The sequence below is a fragment of the Scatophagus argus genome, chromosome 11 (assembly GCF_020382885.2).
Source record: "Scatophagus argus isolate fScaArg1 chromosome 11, fScaArg1.pri, whole genome shotgun sequence".
NCBI lineage: Eukaryota > Metazoa > Chordata > Actinopteri > Scatophagidae > Scatophagus > Scatophagus argus.
The window spans coordinates 2,786,285-2,807,548 of record NC_058503.1 but is presented as its reverse complement, the minus strand read 5'-3'; the positions used below and the strand labels follow the sequence as shown (position 1 = coordinate 2,807,548).

The 21,264-nt window shown below is 40.3% G+C and overlaps 4 protein-coding genes across 4 annotated transcripts; 1 reads left to right on the top strand and 3 right to left on the bottom strand.

Moving 5' to 3' along the window:
• Nucleotides 1–4,695: 4,695 nt before the first annotated feature.
• LOC124067560 (trace amine-associated receptor 13c-like) lies at nucleotides 4,696–6,348 on the bottom strand. Its single transcript, XM_046404998.1, has one exon. The coding sequence runs from the start codon at nucleotides 5,977–5,979 to the stop codon at nucleotides 5,023–5,025; it is 957 nt and encodes a 318-aa protein (XP_046260954.1). The 5' UTR covers nucleotides 5,980–6,348; the 3' UTR covers nucleotides 4,696–5,022.
• Nucleotides 6,349–6,846: 498 nt separating this feature from the next.
• LOC124067561 (trace amine-associated receptor 13c-like) lies at nucleotides 6,847–9,913 on the bottom strand. Its single transcript, XM_046404999.1, has 2 exons — nucleotides 9,488–9,913; nucleotides 6,847–9,261 (listed from the first exon to the last, which is right to left on the bottom strand). Exons 1-2 carry the CDS (start codon nucleotides 9,661–9,663, stop codon nucleotides 8,451–8,453), a joined length of 987 nt encoding a protein of 328 aa, XP_046260955.1. The 5' UTR covers nucleotides 9,664–9,913; the 3' UTR covers nucleotides 6,847–8,450.
• A 4,129-nt stretch (nucleotides 9,914–14,042) lies between these two features.
• On the top strand, nucleotides 14,043–15,533 carry LOC124066758 (trace amine-associated receptor 13c-like). The gene is made up of 2 exons (XM_046403511.1): nucleotides 14,043–14,553; nucleotides 14,717–15,533. The coding sequence occupies exons 1-2, from the start codon at nucleotides 14,381–14,383 to the stop codon at nucleotides 15,531–15,533; spliced, it is 990 nt and encodes a 329-aa protein (XP_046259467.1). The 5' UTR covers nucleotides 14,043–14,380.
• Nucleotides 15,534–16,981: 1,448 nt separating this feature from the next.
• LOC124067122 (trace amine-associated receptor 13c-like) lies at nucleotides 16,982–19,499 on the bottom strand. Its single transcript, XM_046404211.1, has 2 exons — nucleotides 19,012–19,499; nucleotides 16,982–18,814 (listed from the first exon to the last, which is right to left on the bottom strand). Exons 1-2 carry the CDS (start codon nucleotides 19,182–19,184, stop codon nucleotides 17,995–17,997), a joined length of 993 nt encoding a protein of 330 aa, XP_046260167.1. The 5' UTR covers nucleotides 19,185–19,499; the 3' UTR covers nucleotides 16,982–17,994.
• Between the last annotated feature and the right edge of the window lie 1,765 nt (nucleotides 19,500–21,264).

Below are 21,264 nucleotides of genomic sequence, written 5' to 3'. Positions count from 1 at the left end.
GGCGACTCTCCAGTCACATGCCACTTCTCCAACCTCTAGGCCACAGTTCCCCCAAAAGAGAAGAAAAGAAAAAAAAGAAAGAAAGAATTGACCAAATAACAAAAAACATTAAAAGGGAGAGCGAAACACAAGTCTATCTTGGTTTGTGATTCAACAGGTTGACAGACCTGTAGCATTTGAGTCCGTATTATTTTGTGTTACTGAAAGCAAGGTGTTGACAGTCTGCAGTGTAGGCCATTGGTACAGCCTGTGTGCTTATGCAGTTCTGTTGTCTCTGCGTTTGTGTGTTTAGAGCTGTACAACTTCCACATATGTATGAGCTGTGTCAGAGTACTGCCACACTATTAGTTCAAACATGTCGCTGAATTACTTCTATTAGCCGGCTGATGTGCCCTCGAGTAAGGCACTTAACCCCCCAAATTTGCTCCCTGAGCGCCTGAAATGGCAGCCCACTGCTCCTGTGTGTTTCACTGCATGTTGCATGTTGCATGTTACTGTGTGTGTTTCAATCAGTGATTGAAAACTGATTGAGAAATGGGTTTGATCCAGGGTTTCAATCTTCTGCATGCAGTTGAGTCTCTAGTTCTTTTCCAGTGGGCTGTAGCTCACCATCAAACAACCGGTAGTCTCCAGGCTAACTCCAGGTGGGTTGGGAACCTTTGGGAACCACAAAAAAACCCCTGACCTATAGTGGTTAAGGTCAGAAAATTCAAGCTTCTAATCAGTACTCCATCACATAAAAGCTAGAATACATCTTTTCCAATTCTCTAATTACCCTCTAAATTGCTAGAGAGTAACAATTTGATTTGATTTAATTTTGACAAAATAGTTCCTCCTTCACATATTCACTTTCTAAAGTAAACGATTTAAGCGCACAAGTAAAAGTGCTTGAACAACAAAGAAGAATATGGCATTAACCTTAGTGTGTGTTAGCATTTGTGACTAGCGCACGATTGTTAACATTGGTGGCTAGCGATTAGCACGGTCAAAACATCTCTCACCAATGCATTTCTTTCCATGACAAGTGATGATAAGTCCTTCTGACTGTGCTCTCACAGGATCATGGTGTTGGAGGAGTTATCCAAGCGGGTTTTTATTAACTTTAATCAACTTTTGTAGCTTTTCTTTCCATGTTTCATATGCTGCTCATCACGGTGGTTGCTCTCATTAGGGTTAGGGTATACTGACATGTTATTTTCTGCACATACTTTTAATATGAATTGGTTTTAATGCAGATTCCTTTCCAACAACTTTTCTATTTGCGCAGATTAATTAACCTTGGTTGCACAGTCTTTGAAATGTGTGTTATGTGTGAGTTAAAGGACATGTCCTGATCAAAAATAACTCCTAGATTCCTTACAGTGGAGCTTGAGGCCAAGGTTAAGCCATCTCAAGTCACTATATCATTGGATAATTTGTTTCTAAGGTGTTTAGGGCCCAGAACAATAATTTCAATTTTGTCTGAATTTAGAAAAAGAAAATTGCAAGTCATTCAGGTTTTTATGTCTTTAAGACACGGCTGAAGTTTGGCTAGCTGATTTGTTCCATCTGGTTTCACTGACAATTGTGTGTCATCTGCATAACAGTGAAAGTTTCCTAATAATATCACCGATGGGGAGCATACAAAGGGTGAATAGTATTGGCCCGAGCAAAGACCCTTGGGGAACTCTGTGACTAACTTTTGTGAGTACGGATGATGCATCATTAACATGAACAAATGCAGTTGGATGTGAAATAGCACAGAAACCAGCCTAATGTAGTTCCTTTAATGCCAGTTAAGTGTTCCCATCTGTGTAATAAGACAGAATAGTCAGTGGTGTCAAATGAAGCACGAAGGTCTAAAACAGGGGTCCCCAAACTTTTTCCTGTGAGGGCCATATAACTTTTCCCTTCTCTGATGGAGGGTCGGGGTCAGTTTGTAACAGAAAAAGTATGACGATCGTAGGGGTGCCTAAATATAAACATTTATTGTTTTCCAGAAAGCCACACATAACCAGATATTAATAACCCTTTCCGGGATCTTCACAGGAAAAAAAGTCGGAAATTAAATAATAACACTATTAATGAAATAAATAACACTTTTTATGAAATAAATAATAACCAAATAACCCTCTCTGGGTTCTTCACAGAAGTTTGCGCTAACTCCAAAAATGAGCAGCTGCGCTGTGTCCTACACATCTGTGCTCTCATCCAGTGCTAATGAAAAAAAGTCAAATTCTTTCATCTTCTGCTGCAGCTGGGCATACACAGTACTCCTGATTTCTTCAATGCGTCTTGTGATTGTACTCGCCGACAGACTCATGGCATTAAAGACATCTTTCTTCTCGGGACACACCTCCTCCGCGACAGCAATCAGACATTTCTTGACAAATTCTCCATCAGTGAAAGGTTTACCGCTGCTTGCTATCAGTTGAGCAACCCAAAAGCTGGCCTGAATGGATGACTGGTTCAGCTGAGCTTGGCGTACAAATGTATTCTGCTGAGCTAACAGTCCACTTTTTAGCTTTGAGAGTTTGTCTGCTCGCATTTGACCTTGCAAGCTATCATACTTGTCTTTGTGACAGGGATTCATAGTGTCGGCGCAGATTGTATTCTTTGAATACCCCCACCGCCTCTTGACAGATAAGACAAACAGCCTTTTCTTTCCATTGAACAAAAAAATAATCGTTTGTCCACTGCAGGTTAAATACCCTCCATTCTGAATCACTTTTTCTCTTACCTAACCTTTCTCCAATTATTCCGTTTTATTTGACAGGGGTGAGTCTAGGATTTTTTTCTGGGGTGGGGAGGTTTCAGTTAGGGGCACAGACTGCAATAGGGTGAAATAGAATTTCACATTCTATGCATGTATTAGTCTCAATCACGTGGCCAGCCTGAAAAAAAATCAGAATGCGTCTCTGGTATTGTTCCGAGGGCCGGGCCAAATGTGGAGGCGGGCTGTATCCGGCACGGGGGCTGTAGTTTGGGGACCACTGATCTAAAAGTACAAGGACAGAGATAAGTCCCTCATCTGATAGATCACTACTGATGGAAGCTGAGGTCAGTAGGGGTTGAATTTTGTCTCTAATGATTAAAATCTCAAAAGCACTATAGCTCTCTGTCAGCCTGGCTACATTGCTGAACAGAAACCTGGGCTTATTCTTACTTATCCTCAATTAATTTTTAGTAATCAGCTGCTCTGGCAGTCTGTACGGCCTTCCTGCGGTTGTCTTGCCAGATTTAGCTAGATTCTGTGAGTCTGGATGAATGCCATTTCCTTTCAAGTTTTTGTGCATTTTGTTTTGATATACAAACCTCAGTATTATACCATGGCACTAATCTCTTGTGGTTTATGTGTTTCTAAGGACTGTTGTCCTTAGTGAGCTTGCAGCACTATCAACAAAATGGTCAATTTGAGAGGGACCACAATTGACATAGGACTTTTCTTTAGTATTGGAATGTTCTGTGGTACCAGGACAGGATACTGAAGTAAATGACAATAGAATCACTTCCTTAAATTTAGCCACAACACTATCAGACAGGTAGTGTGGAATGCAAAAGGGCAGGAAGTAGTTTGACAGTTCCATCTAAGGTATTATCTCCACTGAGTTGTACCCCCAAGGAAGAACACATGTAAAGTCACTATGTGGGTTTTACAGCTGGAAGTTTGTTAATCAGTTACAAACTGAGGGCCAAAAAAATAAATAAATAAAAATAAAAAAATACTTGAAAAGTTGCATACCAGAAAGCTGCATCAATCACACCTGCTCAAGAACCCTTGCAGGGAAATGCAAGCACAAAACATGTCATCAACACAAGTCAAATGCAAAGGAATCAACACATATGTGGGTAATATTGTGAGAAGACTGTGTTCCAACTGTTTGGGCTGTTTTTCTTGCACTAGGAGTTCTTTACAACACATACCATCAATCTGCATGAAGATGCATCACACAAAACAAGCAAAAGCCACCAAAAAAAAAACAAAACAGTATCATAATTATTGCAGTCAGGTTGGGGAGAAAGCCTTGATTTGACACTCAGCCAGTTAATTCTCCCCAGACATGAAAACACTACGGTGTTTTGACATGGATCCCATCATACTACTTCATTGCATCAGCAACCCTTTTAGTGTATTATATATCCATTTAACATGTTTTTATACCACAATGTGTTAAAATACATTAACCCTCTGGAGTCCATTTTTGACTACTTTCGATTTTGCCTTTAAATTTCAGCTTAAAAATGGTTTACCTTGCCTTGCCTATAAATCATAAATGTCAAAAAATTATGTACAAATTTAGCAAACAAGTTATTTACAACTGTTTACTTTAAAATGCAGTAAATGCCTCAGGCATTGTTTGTACAGCTATTTACAACTATTTACAACACAATCAGGTGTCACAATAAAATGCATCACAAATTATTTATAAAACTTAAAACTTATTTATATTATTTATTTATCTTATTTGTTAAACACCAAACACGCAGCAAAAGTGACGACAATGTTCAGGAAAAAACATTGCGTACATTTTCATCATAACTTGGGTTTTACTTGACATATTGCAAAATTTCAAAAACTTAGTTAACATAGTTTGAAGTCCCAAGTTTTGACACAAATTAAAACTGAGACTCATCGAGGCTGCATCTTGCAGCTACGTCATCTTAAATTGGTCCTGCGATAAAGACGCGCTAGCACGTCCCTCGACTCCAGGGGGTTAAAGTGTTCTTCTCATGGGTTTATTTCAGCCTGGCTCTTCATTTTACCTAAGGATCAATAAAGTATCTATCTATCTATCTATACTAAATTGATGCTGTTGGTTGAAATTGGTTGAATTTGAGCAAAACAATATTGGGGTTATCTTTAAAATAAATGTAAAGGTAATTTTTTCAGCATACCACTAATACTCAACCCTCTGACTGTAGAACAAAATTTATTGGTCAAATCACCCAGTGGCTTTGCCTGAGCTGGAGTTTACAGGGGATTATGAAAGGCATTCTATGAACCAACACTTCATTTTTTTTTCACAGAAAACATGTCTGTCTCTACAATATGTTGGCCTCACAGGAGTCAGGATGGAGTATCTTCAATGTTACAATGAGTTTAATTGATTTTCTAAACCAGGGATAGCAAAAAGCATAGATTAATGGGTTTAAACAGGAGTTAAAATAAAAAAGCCAGACCTCTAAGGGTGCAGATGTAACATTAAACAACGTGTTCTGGCCTACAAGAGAGGAACAGAAATATGGGCAAAGGCATGTCAGAAACACAATAACAATGATGCCAAGAGTCCTCGCTGCTTTCATCTCTGATTTCTTAGCAGGCACAGTCTCTGATAGTGTGACAGCTGTAATGTGAGACCTCATGGCACGAGCCTGAAACACAGCCACAACAAATACTCTCATATACAGAACTATGATGACAGTGACAGGACCAATAAAGGTCAAAATAATATCAGCAACACCTGCAATGTAATTAATGACAACCACACACTCTCCAGTGCAAGAATTATACCTGCCTGGTTGTTTCAAGTTCTCCTTCATTATGAGACCGTTGTATAGAACAGAGCAGACCCAACAAAGACAAATACAGATTGTTGCTTCTCTCACAGTAATTTTGGTGAAGTAATGAAGAGGGTCACAAATAGCTACATAGCGGTCAACTGATATGAGCACCATGGTTCCTACTGAGGCAGAGGTAGTAATGAAGTCTAAAACACAAAATAAAGTGCACATGTGGTCACCAAGAACCCAGCAGCCATCTATTATGAGCATCTGAAAGGACATCAGGAAGCCGATTAAGAAATCTGAGATGGCCAAGGAGAGGAGGAGGAAGTTGGTGGGAGTGTGAAGCTGCCTGGATAGAAAGAAAGGCATTATTATTGTTATTTGTCTATAATCAATTATGATGACCTTATAATACTTACCAGATATACAACAGAAATAATAAAGTAAAAAATCTAAAAATAAATGAACATTTTTTATATTCCTTCTGTGTAACATTCACTTGATATGTCTTTCACTTTCATGAAATGATTAAATTTGTCATTACTTGAAGTGGGTGATGGAGATGATGACCAGCAGGTTGAGAGTCGCAGTGAGCAGAGAAATGAAGGCCAACAGTGTGTAAATAAGTACAGCCTCAGTGTACGGGCGTTTTGGCTTCCTACAAGAGGTGTTGAAGAGCTGTGGAAAGCAAAGTTCACTTTCTTCCAGAGTCTCCATCATCAGAAATAAACAAAGTGGACAGGCTGCTGAGCCTTGGCAGCTTTGTGACCAAACTCCTTTATAGAGATGATTTAACTCTTCCCCTCTTCATCCCCTTGTCCCTATTACAACAGTTTTTTCTTTCTATCAAACTGAAGCTCCTCCTCCTCTTTCATAGTACCCAGGACTTGTGGGCTAAATGTGAACAATGATGATGCCCGGATCAGCTCTGAGTTCATCCAAATCTGTATGTAATGCAGAAATAATCCACTTTACAACTGCCACCCATCTTAATAGTTTATTTCCTTTCAGTTTCAAACAAATATGGTATATTTAAGTACCAAAACTACAAGCTGTAGTTATAAATATTATATAAATATTAACACCATTATTAATAATTATAAACTTGATGGTTCAGAGGAAGCAGCTTAACTTTTAACTTGATAAAAGCCCAATAGGTTTTCTAGATAACCCTGATGGAGCCCAAGATTTATCAGGAGGACAACTGCTTTAATCCAAACTATTTTACTGTATGTGGGTGATCTTTTCGGTGCTTTAAATAACGTTAGATCCTGTTGACATGTCAGGAAACCCCCCCCCCCCCCCAAAAAAAAAACCAAATTCCACTGCCATGCCCTGTACATATATACGCACATCAACTCTTTTATGACCTGGGCATACCTAGTGTGCAGAGATAGGCTGTGGTAAAGGTTGGTCTCCTCAACCTGTCAAGACTGCTGGTCGAACAGAAATTGGCTTTATATGACACAAGCTCCTGCATGATGCACTGAAAGTGTGCATGTCACGGGACTGACACAACCTTCTGAGTTTCGGTATCATCTGCTCATCTCTTTTCGATTTCACCATACACATCAGTTCACTCACAAAGAGCCAAAGATGTCAATATATCTGAAATGCTCAATGTGACCTCCACTGGTACTGCAAAATCACGGGACTGGATATTCGGGATGTTTCCACTTGGTTAACTCTTAAGGCAGTCCTTAGGACATCAAGTTTCAAGTACAATGAGGAGTTTTGCAAACAAGAGACATTTATGACAGCATTTGTTCATGAATGAAATCTAGTGACACACATTGTACATAATGAGGAAATATAATTTAGGTTAGGAATAACTAGACAAGGCAGCCTGTGAATGACTGCATTCACTTTACAGTAGGATTTCAACAGTATTAAATGATTATTTTTAAATGCAGCACTTTCCTGTTAATACATACACCACATTTATGTTTTTAATAAATATAATGTTTCAGTCTCATAATGCAGTTAAAAAGTCAGTTCACTATGACATTTATCAGAATTCTTTATCTTATGCTGTTCAGATCCAATTTTCAGGTTATAATTTCGGTTACCACATGAAACTGTGCATTTAGTACATACATACATATGGAACCACATTTTGCCTTCTCCAACCAACAGAAGCTGATTGCACATCTAAACCGAGTCGTGTTGGATTTCTGATGTGTGTACTTATGTTCTTTGGTGTCACAAAGAGCTGACAAAGGAATAACTATAAACATTATCAGTGTTATTACTCTGTAAATCAGCAGCATGTTATGAATACATAGAATGAGGAAGTAACAAGGCATCTTGTACAGCAAAGCAATGTGGCTTATTACCATGCAGTCATTGGTCAACTCTTCAGAATCACCTATTGAAGCAGTTCAGGTTTAGTTGTTTGGTTTGCACCAGGGTTTGACTGACAGCTTTCACATCAGCTCAAACAAACCACAGTAACCAAGTAAACAAACTTGAGTTTGTTTGAAACCACCCAAAGAGTTTAAAGTGTGCTCATAAAGCACATTAAAATGTTACCTTCATGGGTTTATTACCAAAAATTGATGCTTTTGGTTGAAATTTATTTTGAGCAAATCGATATTGGGGTTATCTTGAAAATAAATTTGAAATTCGTTTTTCAATATTTGACTAATACAGAGCCCTCTCACTCACAACAAGCTATATCATGCATATAACACAGAGGATGTGTATGAGCTAGAGTTAACAGGTGACCATGAAAGGCAGACAATGAAAGTAGTAGTACGTTACACAGTATATGGAAGTAACTGTATATAAAAAATGAAGAGCATGACACATAATCACACCTTCTCTATATTTCTGTGATATGAGCGTTATAAAATACAAGTGACATATTTTACATTTGCACAGGCCAGTGTGATTTGTAAATTAAATGACATAAATAAACATTTAACCAAACCTTGATTTATTTTTCACAGAAAAGATGTCTGTCTCTACAATATGTTGGCCTCACAGGAGTCAGGATGAAGTATCTTAAATGTTACAATGAGTTTAATTGATTTTCTAAACCAAGGATAGCAAAAAGCATAGATTAATGGGTTTAAACAAGAGTTAATATAGAAGAGCCAGGTTTCTAAGGGCACAGATGTAATGCTAAACAACGTGTTCTGGCCTACAAGAGAGGAACAGTAATATGGGCAAAGGCATATCAGAAACACAATAACAATGATGCCAAGAGTCCTCGCTGCTTTCATCTCTGATTTCTTAGCAGGCACAGTCTCTGATAGTGTGACAGCTGTAATGTGAGACCTCATGGCACGAGCCTGAAACACAGCCACAACAAATACTCTCATATACAGAACTATGATGACAGTGACAGGACCAATAAAAGTCAAAATAAGGTCAGCAACACTTGCAATGTAGTTAATGACAACCACACACTCTCCAGTGCAGGAATTATACCTGCCTGGTTGTTTCAAGTTCTCCTTCATTATGAGACCGTTGTATAGAACAGAGCAGACCCAACAAAGACAAATACAGATTGTTGCTTCTCTCACAGTAATTTTACTGAAGTAATGCAGAGGATCACAAATAGCTACATAGCGGTCAACTGATATGAGGACCATGGTTCCTACTGAGGAAGAAGTGCTAATGAAATCTAAAATGCAAAACAAAGCACACATGCGGTCACCAAGAACCCAGCAGCCATCTGTGAGGAGAATCTGAAAGGACATCAGGAGGCCCACGAAGAAATCTGAGACAGCCAAGGAGAGGATGAGGAAGTTGGTAGGAGTGTGGAGCTGCCTGGATTGAAAGAAAGACATCATATATTTCATGTAGGCTGAATCAGTTATGATTACATTCAAATATTTTTCCAGACATGAAACAAACAATAAAGTAAAAATATAAAAAAATGGTTGAAATTGTAAATCAACATAAATAAATTTTAAAAAGCAAATTTGTTTTCTTTCCGTGAATCATTAATTTCAGTATGACTGTCACTTTCATGAACTGACTGAATTTTCACTACTTGAAATGGGTGATGGAGATGATGACCAGCAGGTTGAGAGTGGTAGTGAGCAGAGAAATGAAGGCCAGCAGTGCATAGATAAACACTGTCTCAGTGTGTGGGCGTTTTAGCTTCCTACAAGAGGTGTTGAAGAGTTGTGGAAAGCAGAGTTCACTTTCTTCCAGAGTCTCCATCATCAGAGAAAAAGGATGTGGACAGGCTGCTGAGCCTTGGCAGCTTTGTGATCAAACCTCTCTATAGAGCTGATTTAACTTCTCTCTTCTTCATTCCCTTGTCCCTACTACAGCTGATTTGCTTTCTACGATACTGAGGTCCCTCCTCCTCCTCTGCAGCAACTGGAGCTAAATATACACAGCAGTGATGGGTAGATCAGCTCAGACTCTGCATGTAATGCAAAATGCCTTCCTCCAGCTCTTCCGGGTGGACCCCAAGGCGTTCCCAGGCCAGCTGAGTGAGATAGTCCCTCCAGCGTGTCCTGGGTCTTCCTTGGGGCCTTCTCCCAGTAGGGCATACCAGGAACACCTCCCCAGGAAGGCATCCAGGAGGAATCCGAAACAGATGCCAGATCCACCTCAACTGGCTCCTCTCGATGTGGAGGAGCAGCGGCTCTTCTCCGAGTTCCTCCCGGGTGACAGAGCTCCTCACCCTATCTCTAAGGGAGCCACCCTGCGGAGGAAGCTCATTTCAGCTGCTTGTATCCGAGACCCCATTCTTTCGGTCATGACTCAAAGTTCATGACCAATGGTTGACGGTAGGAGATTGACTGGTAAATTGAGACCTTCACCTTACGGCTTGGCTCCCTCTTTACCACGACGGACCGATACAACGGCCGCATTACTGCTGTTGCTGCACCGATGCGCCTGTCAATCTATAGCTCCCATCTTCCCTCACTCAAGGCAGGAACTCTCCTCCAACCTGGAGGGGGCAGACCACCTTTTTCCAGTCGAAAACCATGGCCTCTGATGTGGTGGTGCTGATTCTCATCCCAGCTGCTTCGCACTCAACTGCAAACCTCCCCAGCGCATGCTGAAGGTCTTGGCTTGAAGAAGCCAACAGGACAACAACATCCGCAAAACGCAGATGAAATCCTGTATCCTGAAATCCAAACCAAACACCCTCTGGCCCCTGGCTGCGCCTAGAAATCCTGTCCATAAAAATAATGAACAGGACCGGTGACAAAGGGCAGTCCTGCCAGAGTCCAATGTGCACTGGGAACAGGTCTGACTTACTGCTGGCAATGTGGACCAGATTCCTGCTCTGGGAGTACAGAGACTGCACAGCCCCGGGGCCCCGGACACCATACTCCCGGAGCACCTCCCACAGGATGCTGTGGGGAACAGAGTCGAATGCCTTCTCCAAGTCCCCAATACATGTAGACCGGCAATGTACATGTAAACTCATATGAACCCTCAAGCACCCTGCAGAGAGTATAGAGTTGGTCCAGTGTTCCACGACCAGGGAGAAAACCGCATTGTTCCTCTTGGATCCGAGGTTTGACTATCCACCGGATTCTTCTCTCCAGTACCCTGGAATAGACTTTCCCAGGGACTACTAAGGAGTGTGATTCCTCTGTAGTTGGAGCACACCCTCCGGTCCCCCTTCTTGAAAAGAGGGACCACCTCCCCGGTCTGCTAGTCCAAAGGCGCTGTCCCTGACTGACACGCAATGCTGCAGAGTTGTGCCAACCAAGACAGCCCCACAACATCCAGAGCCTTAAGGTACCCAGGACGGATCTCATCCACTCCTGGTGCTCTGCCACTGAGGAGCTTCCCAACTACCTCAGTGACTTCGGCTTGGGTAATGAGTGGATCGGGCTCAGAATCTCCAGCCTCTGCTTCCATAATGGAAGACGCGTCAGCAGGATTGAGGAGATACTCGAAGTATTCCTTCCACCTTCCAACAATATCCCCAGTCGAAGTCAGAAGCTCCCCACTTCCACTGTAGACAGCAGGGCACTGCTTCCCCCTCCTGAGGCGCCGGACGTTTTGCCAGAATTTCCTTGAGGTCGACTTCCTCCATGGTCTCCCCAAACTCCTCCCAGACCCCAGTTTTTGCTTCCACAACCGCTCGGGCTGCAGCACGCTTGGCCCTCCAATACCCGTCAGCTGGCTCGGGGGTCCTACAAGCCAACCAGGCTCGATAGGACTCCTTGACAAGCAGCAGTGACCTTACGACCACGGCTCTGAACAGCAGCTTCCACAATGGAGGTGGAGAACATGGTCTGCTCGGACTCAGTGTCCCCAGCCTCCCTCGGGATCTGGTCAAAGTTCTCCCGGAGGTGTGAGTTGAAGGAGGGTTCCGCCAGACGTTCCCAGCAGACCCTCACAATGCGTTTGAGCCTGCCAAGTCTGTCCGTCTTTCTCCTTCAGGTGGTGATCAGTTGACAGCTCAGCCCCTGTCTTCACCCGAGTGCCCAAAACATTTGGCCGAAGGCCGGATGACACGACCATGAAGTCGATCATTGACCTCCAGCCCAGGGTGTCCTGTGCCATGTGCACCGATGGACACCCTTATGCATGAACATGGTGTTTGTTATGGAGAAGCGGTGACTAGCACAGAAGTCCAACAACAGAACACCACTCACATCAGCGAGGCCGTTCCTCCCAGTCATGCCCCTCCAGGTGTCACTGTCATCGCCCATGTGGGCATTGAAATCCCCCAATAGAACTATGGAATCCCTGTTCAGAGCACATTCCAGTACCTTTCCCAGGGACTCCAAGGAAGCCGGGTACTCTACACTGCTGTCCGGCCGAGCCAACAGTGAGAGGCCTATCCCCGATCCAAAGGCGCAGGGGAACGACTCTCTCATTCGCCAGGGAGAACTCCAACACATGGCAGCTGAGCTGGGGGGCTATAAGCAAGCCTACACCAGCTCGCCGCATCACACCATGGATGACTCCAGAGTAGACGTGAGTCCAGTCTCTCTCCAGGAGTTAGGCTCCAGAGCTCAGGCTGTGCATGGAAGTGAGCCTCACTATCTCTAGCCAGTATCGCTGAATTTCCCGCACTAGCTCAGGCTCTTTTTTTTTTTTTTTTTTTTTTTGTCCAACCTTCATTTATTATTTTTTAATTGACTGCATGGGGGGAAAAAGCCTTAAAATAAATGGTGTTTAGAAAAAGTATTGTTTTTCTTGGAATTAATTATTCTGTCATAATTTTAATTATTATTGTATTATGAGGTTATTAGTATTATTATTTGTGTAGTGGCCCTCATTGAACCGCTACCTTAACGTGGTGGTGGGTTTTGAGCACCTGAATGATCTTAGGGGCTATGTTGTGGGGGCTTAATGCCCCTGGTAGGGTGTCCCAAGGCAAGCAGGTTCTAGGTGACAGGTCTGACTAAGAGCGGTTCAAAATCCTCTAATGAAGGACATGAAAACAAGGACGTGTACGTCGCCCGGATTGGCATTACTGGGGCCTCAGCCTGGAGCCAGGCCCGGGGTTGGGACGCGGGGTTGGCGTCTGGTATCCAGGTCTGTGCCCACGGGACCCGGGGGGGATTATGGTGTGGGGTTGTTCTTCAGGAGCTGGGCTCGGCCCCTTAGTTCAGGCCCCTTAGAACGCATCTCCACTGCTCTACGGTAAAAGGAACTCTGAATGCTTCAGCATACCAAGAGATTTTTAACAGGTCCATGCTCCCAACTTGGTGGGAACAGTTTAGGGATAGCCCCTTCCTGTTCCAACATGACCGCACACCAGTGCACAAAGTAAGGTCCATAAAGACATGGATGATTTGTTGTGGAAGAACTTGACCGGCCAGCACAGAATCCAACTCGATAAAACCTTTGGAATACATTAGAGCAAAGACTGCGAGCCAGCCCTTCTCATCCAACACGTGTCTGACCTCACAAATGCGCTTCTGCAGTGAAACACTCAAATCCCACCCCCCTACAGAAACTTCACACATGCCCCCCTCGCCCCCTCTAGCCACATACACACACCTTCCCACACACACACACACACACACACACACAATCGAACACTCACAGCATACCATAGACTGGCACTAAGTGCACTTTATCTATTTTACTTGACATTTTTCTTAAGTGTCCCTTTTAAGTATTTTGTGCTATTTATACGTGTGCCTATAAGCTGAGAATTTTCACAAAATTTCGTTATGCTTGCATAATGACAATAAAGACTCTTGAATCTTGAATCTTTACAGGATCCTCCCTGCTTTATCATCTTCTTCTTCTCTTTTTTTTCTTTTACTAACATGCCTAAACCTTCCTTAGATATCCACAATCATCTTTAGTTTGGTCCATCTCTTTGTTGGACACGTTAGACCACATTGTTCTCCCTTTTGTTGTTTGTCTTTACTCTTTCTCTCTCTATCTATCTCCCCTACACACACACACACACACACACACACACACCACCTGTGCTATTGCTTTGCTTGTGTTTGTCATTATTTGCATTTTGGTGTGACAACTGCTGAATTCTTACAGCAAGTGCTTGGATTCTTTCTTCACTGTTCACTTGACAAGTGTTAATATCTCTCAGACATTGACAAATCTCAGTGAACATCTGATTGAGACTGTTTTTCCAGTTTTTAATCTTCCTTGGTAACAGGGTAGTGCCCTGTAAATGACATTATTTGTCAATATTTTATCACAAATAGTGATTATCTTTGTAATCATTAATACACTGCTAATAACAAAATCTGCTCTGACTTGTGCACAACAAAGAAAAATTAAATGGAGGAAATAGTCTGATATATAAATGGATAAAGAAGTAAGAAGAGTAAAGTTCAATCACTGTAACAAAAAAATGTCAACAGATGGAAAGAGGGAGGAGGGGTTTAGAAAAAGGAAAGAGATAAAGTGGTCATATGACAAAGAGCTTCTGGCAGAAGGCTGAAGGTGTTCAGCAGCTTCTGCTCCCTTCTTTCTAATGATGAAAACCTATGATGAAGCTGAACTCTGTTTTCCACAACTAAACTCCTCCTGCAAGAAGAACATGCATTCTCACTCTGTGTCCATACTCACTTACACGATGTTGTTCTCTATCTCTCTGCTCACTGTAACTCTCAACCTGCTGGTCATCATCTCAGTTTCACACTTCAGGTGGGCAATTATTTGACCAATTCATGAAGCTGTTAAATGTACAGAATATAACTGTGGAATCTCAGACTGTGAAGGAAGAGTTTCATGTTTATGAAAGGCTTTTATCTGCTAGAATGCTAATACAACAATTAATCTAAAGCATGTTGCTCTCTTTTCGCTTCAGGCAGCTCCACACCCCAACCAACTCCCTCCTCCTCTCTCTCGCTGTCTCAGACTGCTTTGTGGGCTTCCTAATGGTGTTTCAGATTATCCTCATTGATGGTTGCTGGTTTCTTGGTGACCAGATGTGTATTGTGTATTATGTTTTGGCCTACATTGTTACCTCGACCTCAGCAGGCACCATGGTTCTCATATCAGTTGACCGCTATGTGGCTATTTGTGACCCTTTACATTACACCACCAAAGTCACTCAAAAAAGAGTTAAGTTCTGTATTTGTCTGTGTTGGATGTGTTCTGCTTTCTGTCACATTGTACTGCTGAAGGATAACCTGAAACAACCAGGAAGATATAACTCCTGCACTGGAGAGTGTGTGATTGTTATTGATTATGTTTCAGGACTTGCAGATCTATTTGTGTCCTTCATTGGTCCAGTCACTGTCATTGTAGTTCTGTATATGAGAGTGTTTGTGGTGGCTGTGTCTCAGGCTCGTGCCATGCGCTCCCACATTGTAGCTGTCGCTTTCCAGCATTCTGAGACAGTAACTGCTAGGAAATCTGAGATGAAAGCAGCCACTACTCTTGGTGTTGTTGTAGTTGTGTTTCTGATATGTGTCTGCCCGTATTTTGGGGTTGCCCTCACAGGCCAAGACACAATGTTTAATGCCTCAACTTCCGCCTTTATAATATGTCTGTTCTATTTTAACTCCTGTCTAAATCCTCTGATCTATGCCTTTTTCTACTCGTGGTTCAGAAAATCTATCAAACTCATTATTACATTTAAGATAGTGCAGGCTGACTCCCGTGACATCAATATGCAGTAGAGAGGGAATGTGACATATAGCCAACAGGCTAATAAACAACAAAATTATCAGATATCTAACATGTCATTTTTTAATATAGAGAAATATTTCTTTATGTTGTGGAAAATTTCTTCATGTCAGTGAAGTACAAAATCTAAATATGAGGAAACTGATAAAGGCATAGTATTCATGTTTTGTCTGAACATTTTGTGAATAGTGACTGAATGAGTCTACTGCAATGAGTCTCTGTTTGTTGTGCATTGTTCATTCACTGTCTTCCATCATTTCCATTCCTGCCTCTTTTGTTTCATTACAGTAGTAAAGTATTGTTAATTATTACATTACATTTGAGTGAAACACACAAGCGCCATGAAAGGTTTTAGTCACAGACCTGCTTTATATAAGCTGAGAATTAAACAGATCTATTCAAAACAAAATATAGACTTTTTCTGTCTTTTCTGTCTAAATAAAGAGGAGACAAAATATCATAGTGACAGATAAACTGTGTAAATTAAGATATTTTTTTTGGTTTGGTTTGGTTTGGTTTGTTTTGGTTTTTTTTGCAAGGCAAAAGATGGAACATTAACAGGACAACACGAGGTAATCAAAACAATGAATGCAGGGTAACTGAAGTTTCAATGAATGTAGATCAGGTTTCAATGAAGATTAACACTACTGCCACCTAATAATTAAATCATGGAGAATGCAAGAAGTACATCCACCCCAGAGAGCAGGATTGGGGCAGCACCTGGGAGTTTCAGAACAGGTCAGTGAGGTCTTGCCTGCTGGGGCAGAAGTATTGTGGAGTCTTTGTATGAAGACAGACATACTTGATGAGAATCAAGTTTGAAACTTTTTTTCCCAGTGAAATTCATTCAGTGGAGTACACTGTATGAGTTACAAGTTATCATCAGCATCACAAGTAATATATAAGTCTAATTTATATTTTATTGATGGTATGGATAGCTATGGATAGAAATTAATTGTTTATAGGAAGGGGTATAATTATTATTGTTGTTGTTATTGTTATTATTATTATTATTATTATTATTATGTAAAGTTGAGGAAGGAAGATCTCGGCGAATAAAATATGTAGATATTTATTATGACTTGTTCTCTCCAGATGCTGTTCATCTGGACTAAGTGATAAAATTGAACAAATTGTGATTATGGAAGATTTGTTTCAGATGTGTAATGCCTTTGTCACTCCAAGTGTCTAAATAACTACTCAGGGTTGTTCCAGAAGTGATTAAATTTAGATGGTACAAATGTGGTGTTTGTGAGTTTGTGAAATTTCCACTGAGCAGTCAAATTGGTCAGTAATTTAATGGTTTAACCTAACAATGTACAACCTGCAAAAAGAGAGGGCCCTGCTAAATACGGAGTGGATAGCTCTGCCTCTGTTTTTCTTTCCCATCCTTACATGCATGTTTTTATTTTCTGAATTCTTAGGCCCAGCATCTATATTTTGATATTAAAATGCCACGTCAAAATTAGCCAAATTATATTTTTAATTTGATGACAGTTCATTTGTTGAATTACATTGGACATGGCATAATAATGGTATCACATCAAATATGGAATCACATCATATATTCTCTGGGAAATATTTTTCTAGTATGTAATCAAAATTTGTGTAATCAAAAGGTATATTGAACTCACAAACAACAATGTATAATATTAATAAATCAAAATGTATAATTAAACTCACATACAACAATGTCAAATATTAATGAATGATGAAGTTATTTTTGTGGCAGGAAAGATTAAGAAAGACAGTACCTGTCCCTGAAAAGAGTCTGTTCAAGGTTAGTGTGGGCCTCTTTGGAATGCCTTTTATAAAGCATTTTTTTGGGAAAATAATCTAATATGACAGAAATGAATACTCTGGTTACATTGTGGAGATTAGAAAATGTTGTGATGCTGTGACACAGAAGTCGTCATGGGAACAGCTGTGTGTTGAGAGAAAGAAAAGAAACAATGCCTGAGGGTAACACAAGTATGAATTTCTTTGTTTTGTTCCTCTTTGCTCCAGCAATAAAAACTAATCTACACTGAACTCTTAAAAAAGTTGTCTTATTTATTGAATTGCACTGAAGATCAGATGTGTTTTTTTACCCTTCCACATCAATTCTCTCCATAACAACTAATGGTCAGGTATTATCTCATAACAAAATGAATAATAATAATCTCATAATTCAGGATGTTGAAGCCCTTAAGACTGACATTTTACTCTGAGTTGTGATATCAATAACAATAATAGCAGGAATTACAGAAGCCTGTTGGGTTGTAGTTTTAGATAACATAATGACAGTGAAGATGATTGTGTGTTAGAGAATATGATTCATGGAGGTTTGAGTACATAAACACATAAGAACAACGCTTTTGTTCAGCCACTAATTTCACTTCGCTTGAGTGACTAGATATCAATAATAAATACATTTCCATATTCACAGAAAGGTTCAGTGGTGTTGCTCTGGATCTACAGCATTTTAGTATCACAAGAGTCAGGCTGCAGTATCTGAAGTGTGACAATGAGTTTAACAGATTTTCTAAACCAGGAATAAAAAAAGGCATAGATGACAGGGTTTATACAGGAATTAAAAAACAGCAGCCAGACGACAAAAGATGAGGATGAAGTACTGTCCTCAATATATTCACCTACAAGGAATGGTGAATAATATGGACAGAAACATAATAAAAACACAACTATTACCACACCGAGAGTCATGGCTGCTTTCATCTCAGATTTCTTATAAGTTACACGAACTGAACGCTGCAGGGGGACAGATGCAATGTGGGACCGCATGGCTTGAGCCTGAGACACAGCCACCACAAATATTCTCATATACAGAACTATGATGACTGTAATGGGGCCAATAAAGGTAAAGAAAAAATCAACAGTTCCTGTGATATAGTTAAGGACAACTACACACTCTCCATAGCATGAATTCTGAGAATCAGGTTGTCTCAGAAAGTCACTTAAAATTAGAGTGTTATAGAGAATAGAGCAGATCCAACACAAACAAACACAGATTTTTGTTTTGTCCAGAGTAACTCTGGTGGTGTAATGTAGAGGGTCACAAATAGCCAAATAACGATCAATCGATATGAGTACCATATTCCCAACTGAAGAAGAGGTAATGATAAAATCCACTACATAATACAGAGCACACATGAGATCACCCAGGAGCCAGCAAACTTCTGTGAGAAAGATTTCAATTGGCATCGACAGAAGGCCCACAAGGAAGTCTGAGACAGCCAGAGAGAGGATGAGGAGGTTGGTGGGGCTGTGAAGCTGCCTATAGGAAGGAAGGATCAACATGACATTAACATCAATGGTGGCTTGTTAGTAACAGCAATAATAGCAAGGCATTATTTTGGGACAGCATTTTGAATGAATTCATACTTAGAATGTTTATATTAAAAGGAAGACACGTAATTCCTATGAATTTTCATTCTGAAAATATTTCAGCGTATGCTAAGAGTTTTTCTCTGCCTGAAGTGGGAGATAGAGATGATGACCAGCAGGTTGAGAGCTGCAGCAAGAAGAGAGGTGAAGGACAGCAGAATGTAAATGAGCATGGCATCAGACTGCAGTGGCATGGGTTTCCTGCAGGAATTGTTGAGGAGATGTGGAAAGCAGAGCTCAGCTCCTTCCAGAGTCTCCATCTCAAAAAACCCTCTGCTACACGGCTGATTTATGTTTTATTTACTTATCCCTCCTCTTTTTGCTTACCGACTCCTGCAATTTTACCTCCCTAGCTTCGCCTGAAGTCCCTCCCCTATACTTTATGAAGTCATCTTAATCTGAGTTTTATCACTTTCTTTTCTCCATTTCTCACTTGACTTATTAATTGACAACTAAAGTTTCTTGATTATGGTTACCACAATTAAAAGGTAGATTATCTTTACATTGTAAAAACCAAAAAAAATGAGAAAACTATTTGTTTTCAAAGAAACATACTTGAATAATTAGACATTTTTTAAGCTTTTAAAACTTAGGTTTGCATTTCAAGAAAGTGCAAATTGTTGAAATAATACACATGTAGATTAACCAACACAGGGGTCCATGTTCAACATGGGAGTGCAGGTATCTCAAATGGCTCCACATACCTGAGCACATGTGGGCCCAAACCAGTGTTTTCCTTGGCTATAGCTCAGGAGTTAGAGCACGTCTACTTTTTTTTTTTGGCAAGACACTCATACTGATCGCTCCTCTGTCTATTAAAGTAAAGTTAATTATACAAATTACCTTATTTCTGGTGGATAAATAATAATATAATAATACAATCACAGTAATGCATAAAACAACTGAGCAAAATGTAAATTATTTCATCTTTAATATGATAAGCTCAACAATATAATCATGCTCTTTTCAGAGTATTTAGTTTTGAATTACCAATCTAATGAGTTATTAGTTATCAGTCTCTGTGAGTGTATTTGTGTTAATGTCTCAGCCAAACCTATATTTTGCTGTAACATGTAAGAGACGCAAGATGGCAAAAAAGGAGGAATGCAATTTTCTACTTCGTTCTGTAAGTGTTTCACAAGAAAGTATCTGGTAGGAAATGAAGGGATTCTGTCCACTGAAACTGTACAGGACTTTTATAGATGCAGCCAGCTAGAGTTGCCGTCTTGTTCATGACAGGGCCCATCCAAATCTGTGGCAGTTTCTCATATTGGTCCAAGGTGAAATCAGAACAATATAAAGAAAATCATGTAATCCCCATTCTGTCCCACAATTTGTTTTACAGTACAAAAGATCATGTGGCCTTTCAAGAGTTTCAGGAAGTTAACAGCAAATTATAGCAGGACGTGGAGTTGCAGCTGAATAGGTGTTTATGATGCACTTGGGGCATGCACTTGTACAGTGGTGGGTGGAAGTGGTAAAATGAAGATATCTATTTTGTAGTGTGAGTTAGTACAATAACAATAACATTACCAGCACTATTGATTGTATTATTAATAATATTATTAATAATAATAAATTGTGCTACACTATGATATACTGTATAACATGAATTTAGTGCACTTCATTTGAATTGAATTGACTGAACTGACTGCCAGAGGCTTTGGGATTCTGTATTCTGTTCACTGTTACTTATCTATATTATGTTTCATCTCAGCTGATTTTGGAATGGAAAGATGGCAGAGGAATGATTCTCACTGAAACCTCTCAACTAAGCACACACACACACACACACACACACCACCACCAGCGAGCTCAACAGCTCAGGACCTGATACAGCTGTTATATCAACTGTCATCACTGTGGTCTCAGTCCATCAAACTTTAGCATCAAGGATATCTGTGTATCTGATCATAGAGCAGTTTTATTCAGTGTAATTTTAACTCATCAGCTCCCCAGCCACATTGCCAGGTGTCAAGCGCAAGAACTCCTAGTCCATGTTACTCATATAATTTATGCTATTTGTTGCAACAGTTTCTTGCTAACAACTACTTGGAACAAATGGAGTAGGTTTGAAGGACAATGAATGGCACGGTCTAAAGTTGCAATTGGTTGTCAGCAGTAATGTTACATTACCTTACATTTATTTAATATCCTATTAACTTTATTTATCCCAAAGACATGACACTACATTGCAATATAACGTGTAGCTAATATCTATTGGTGTTGGAAGCAAACATTCTATAGTACGATGCTGTGCACACCCATTTCTAAATTATATAAGTAATTAGAAACACTCCAAATATGTCTTGTCTTGTATTTCTTTCCTCTTTCCTGACA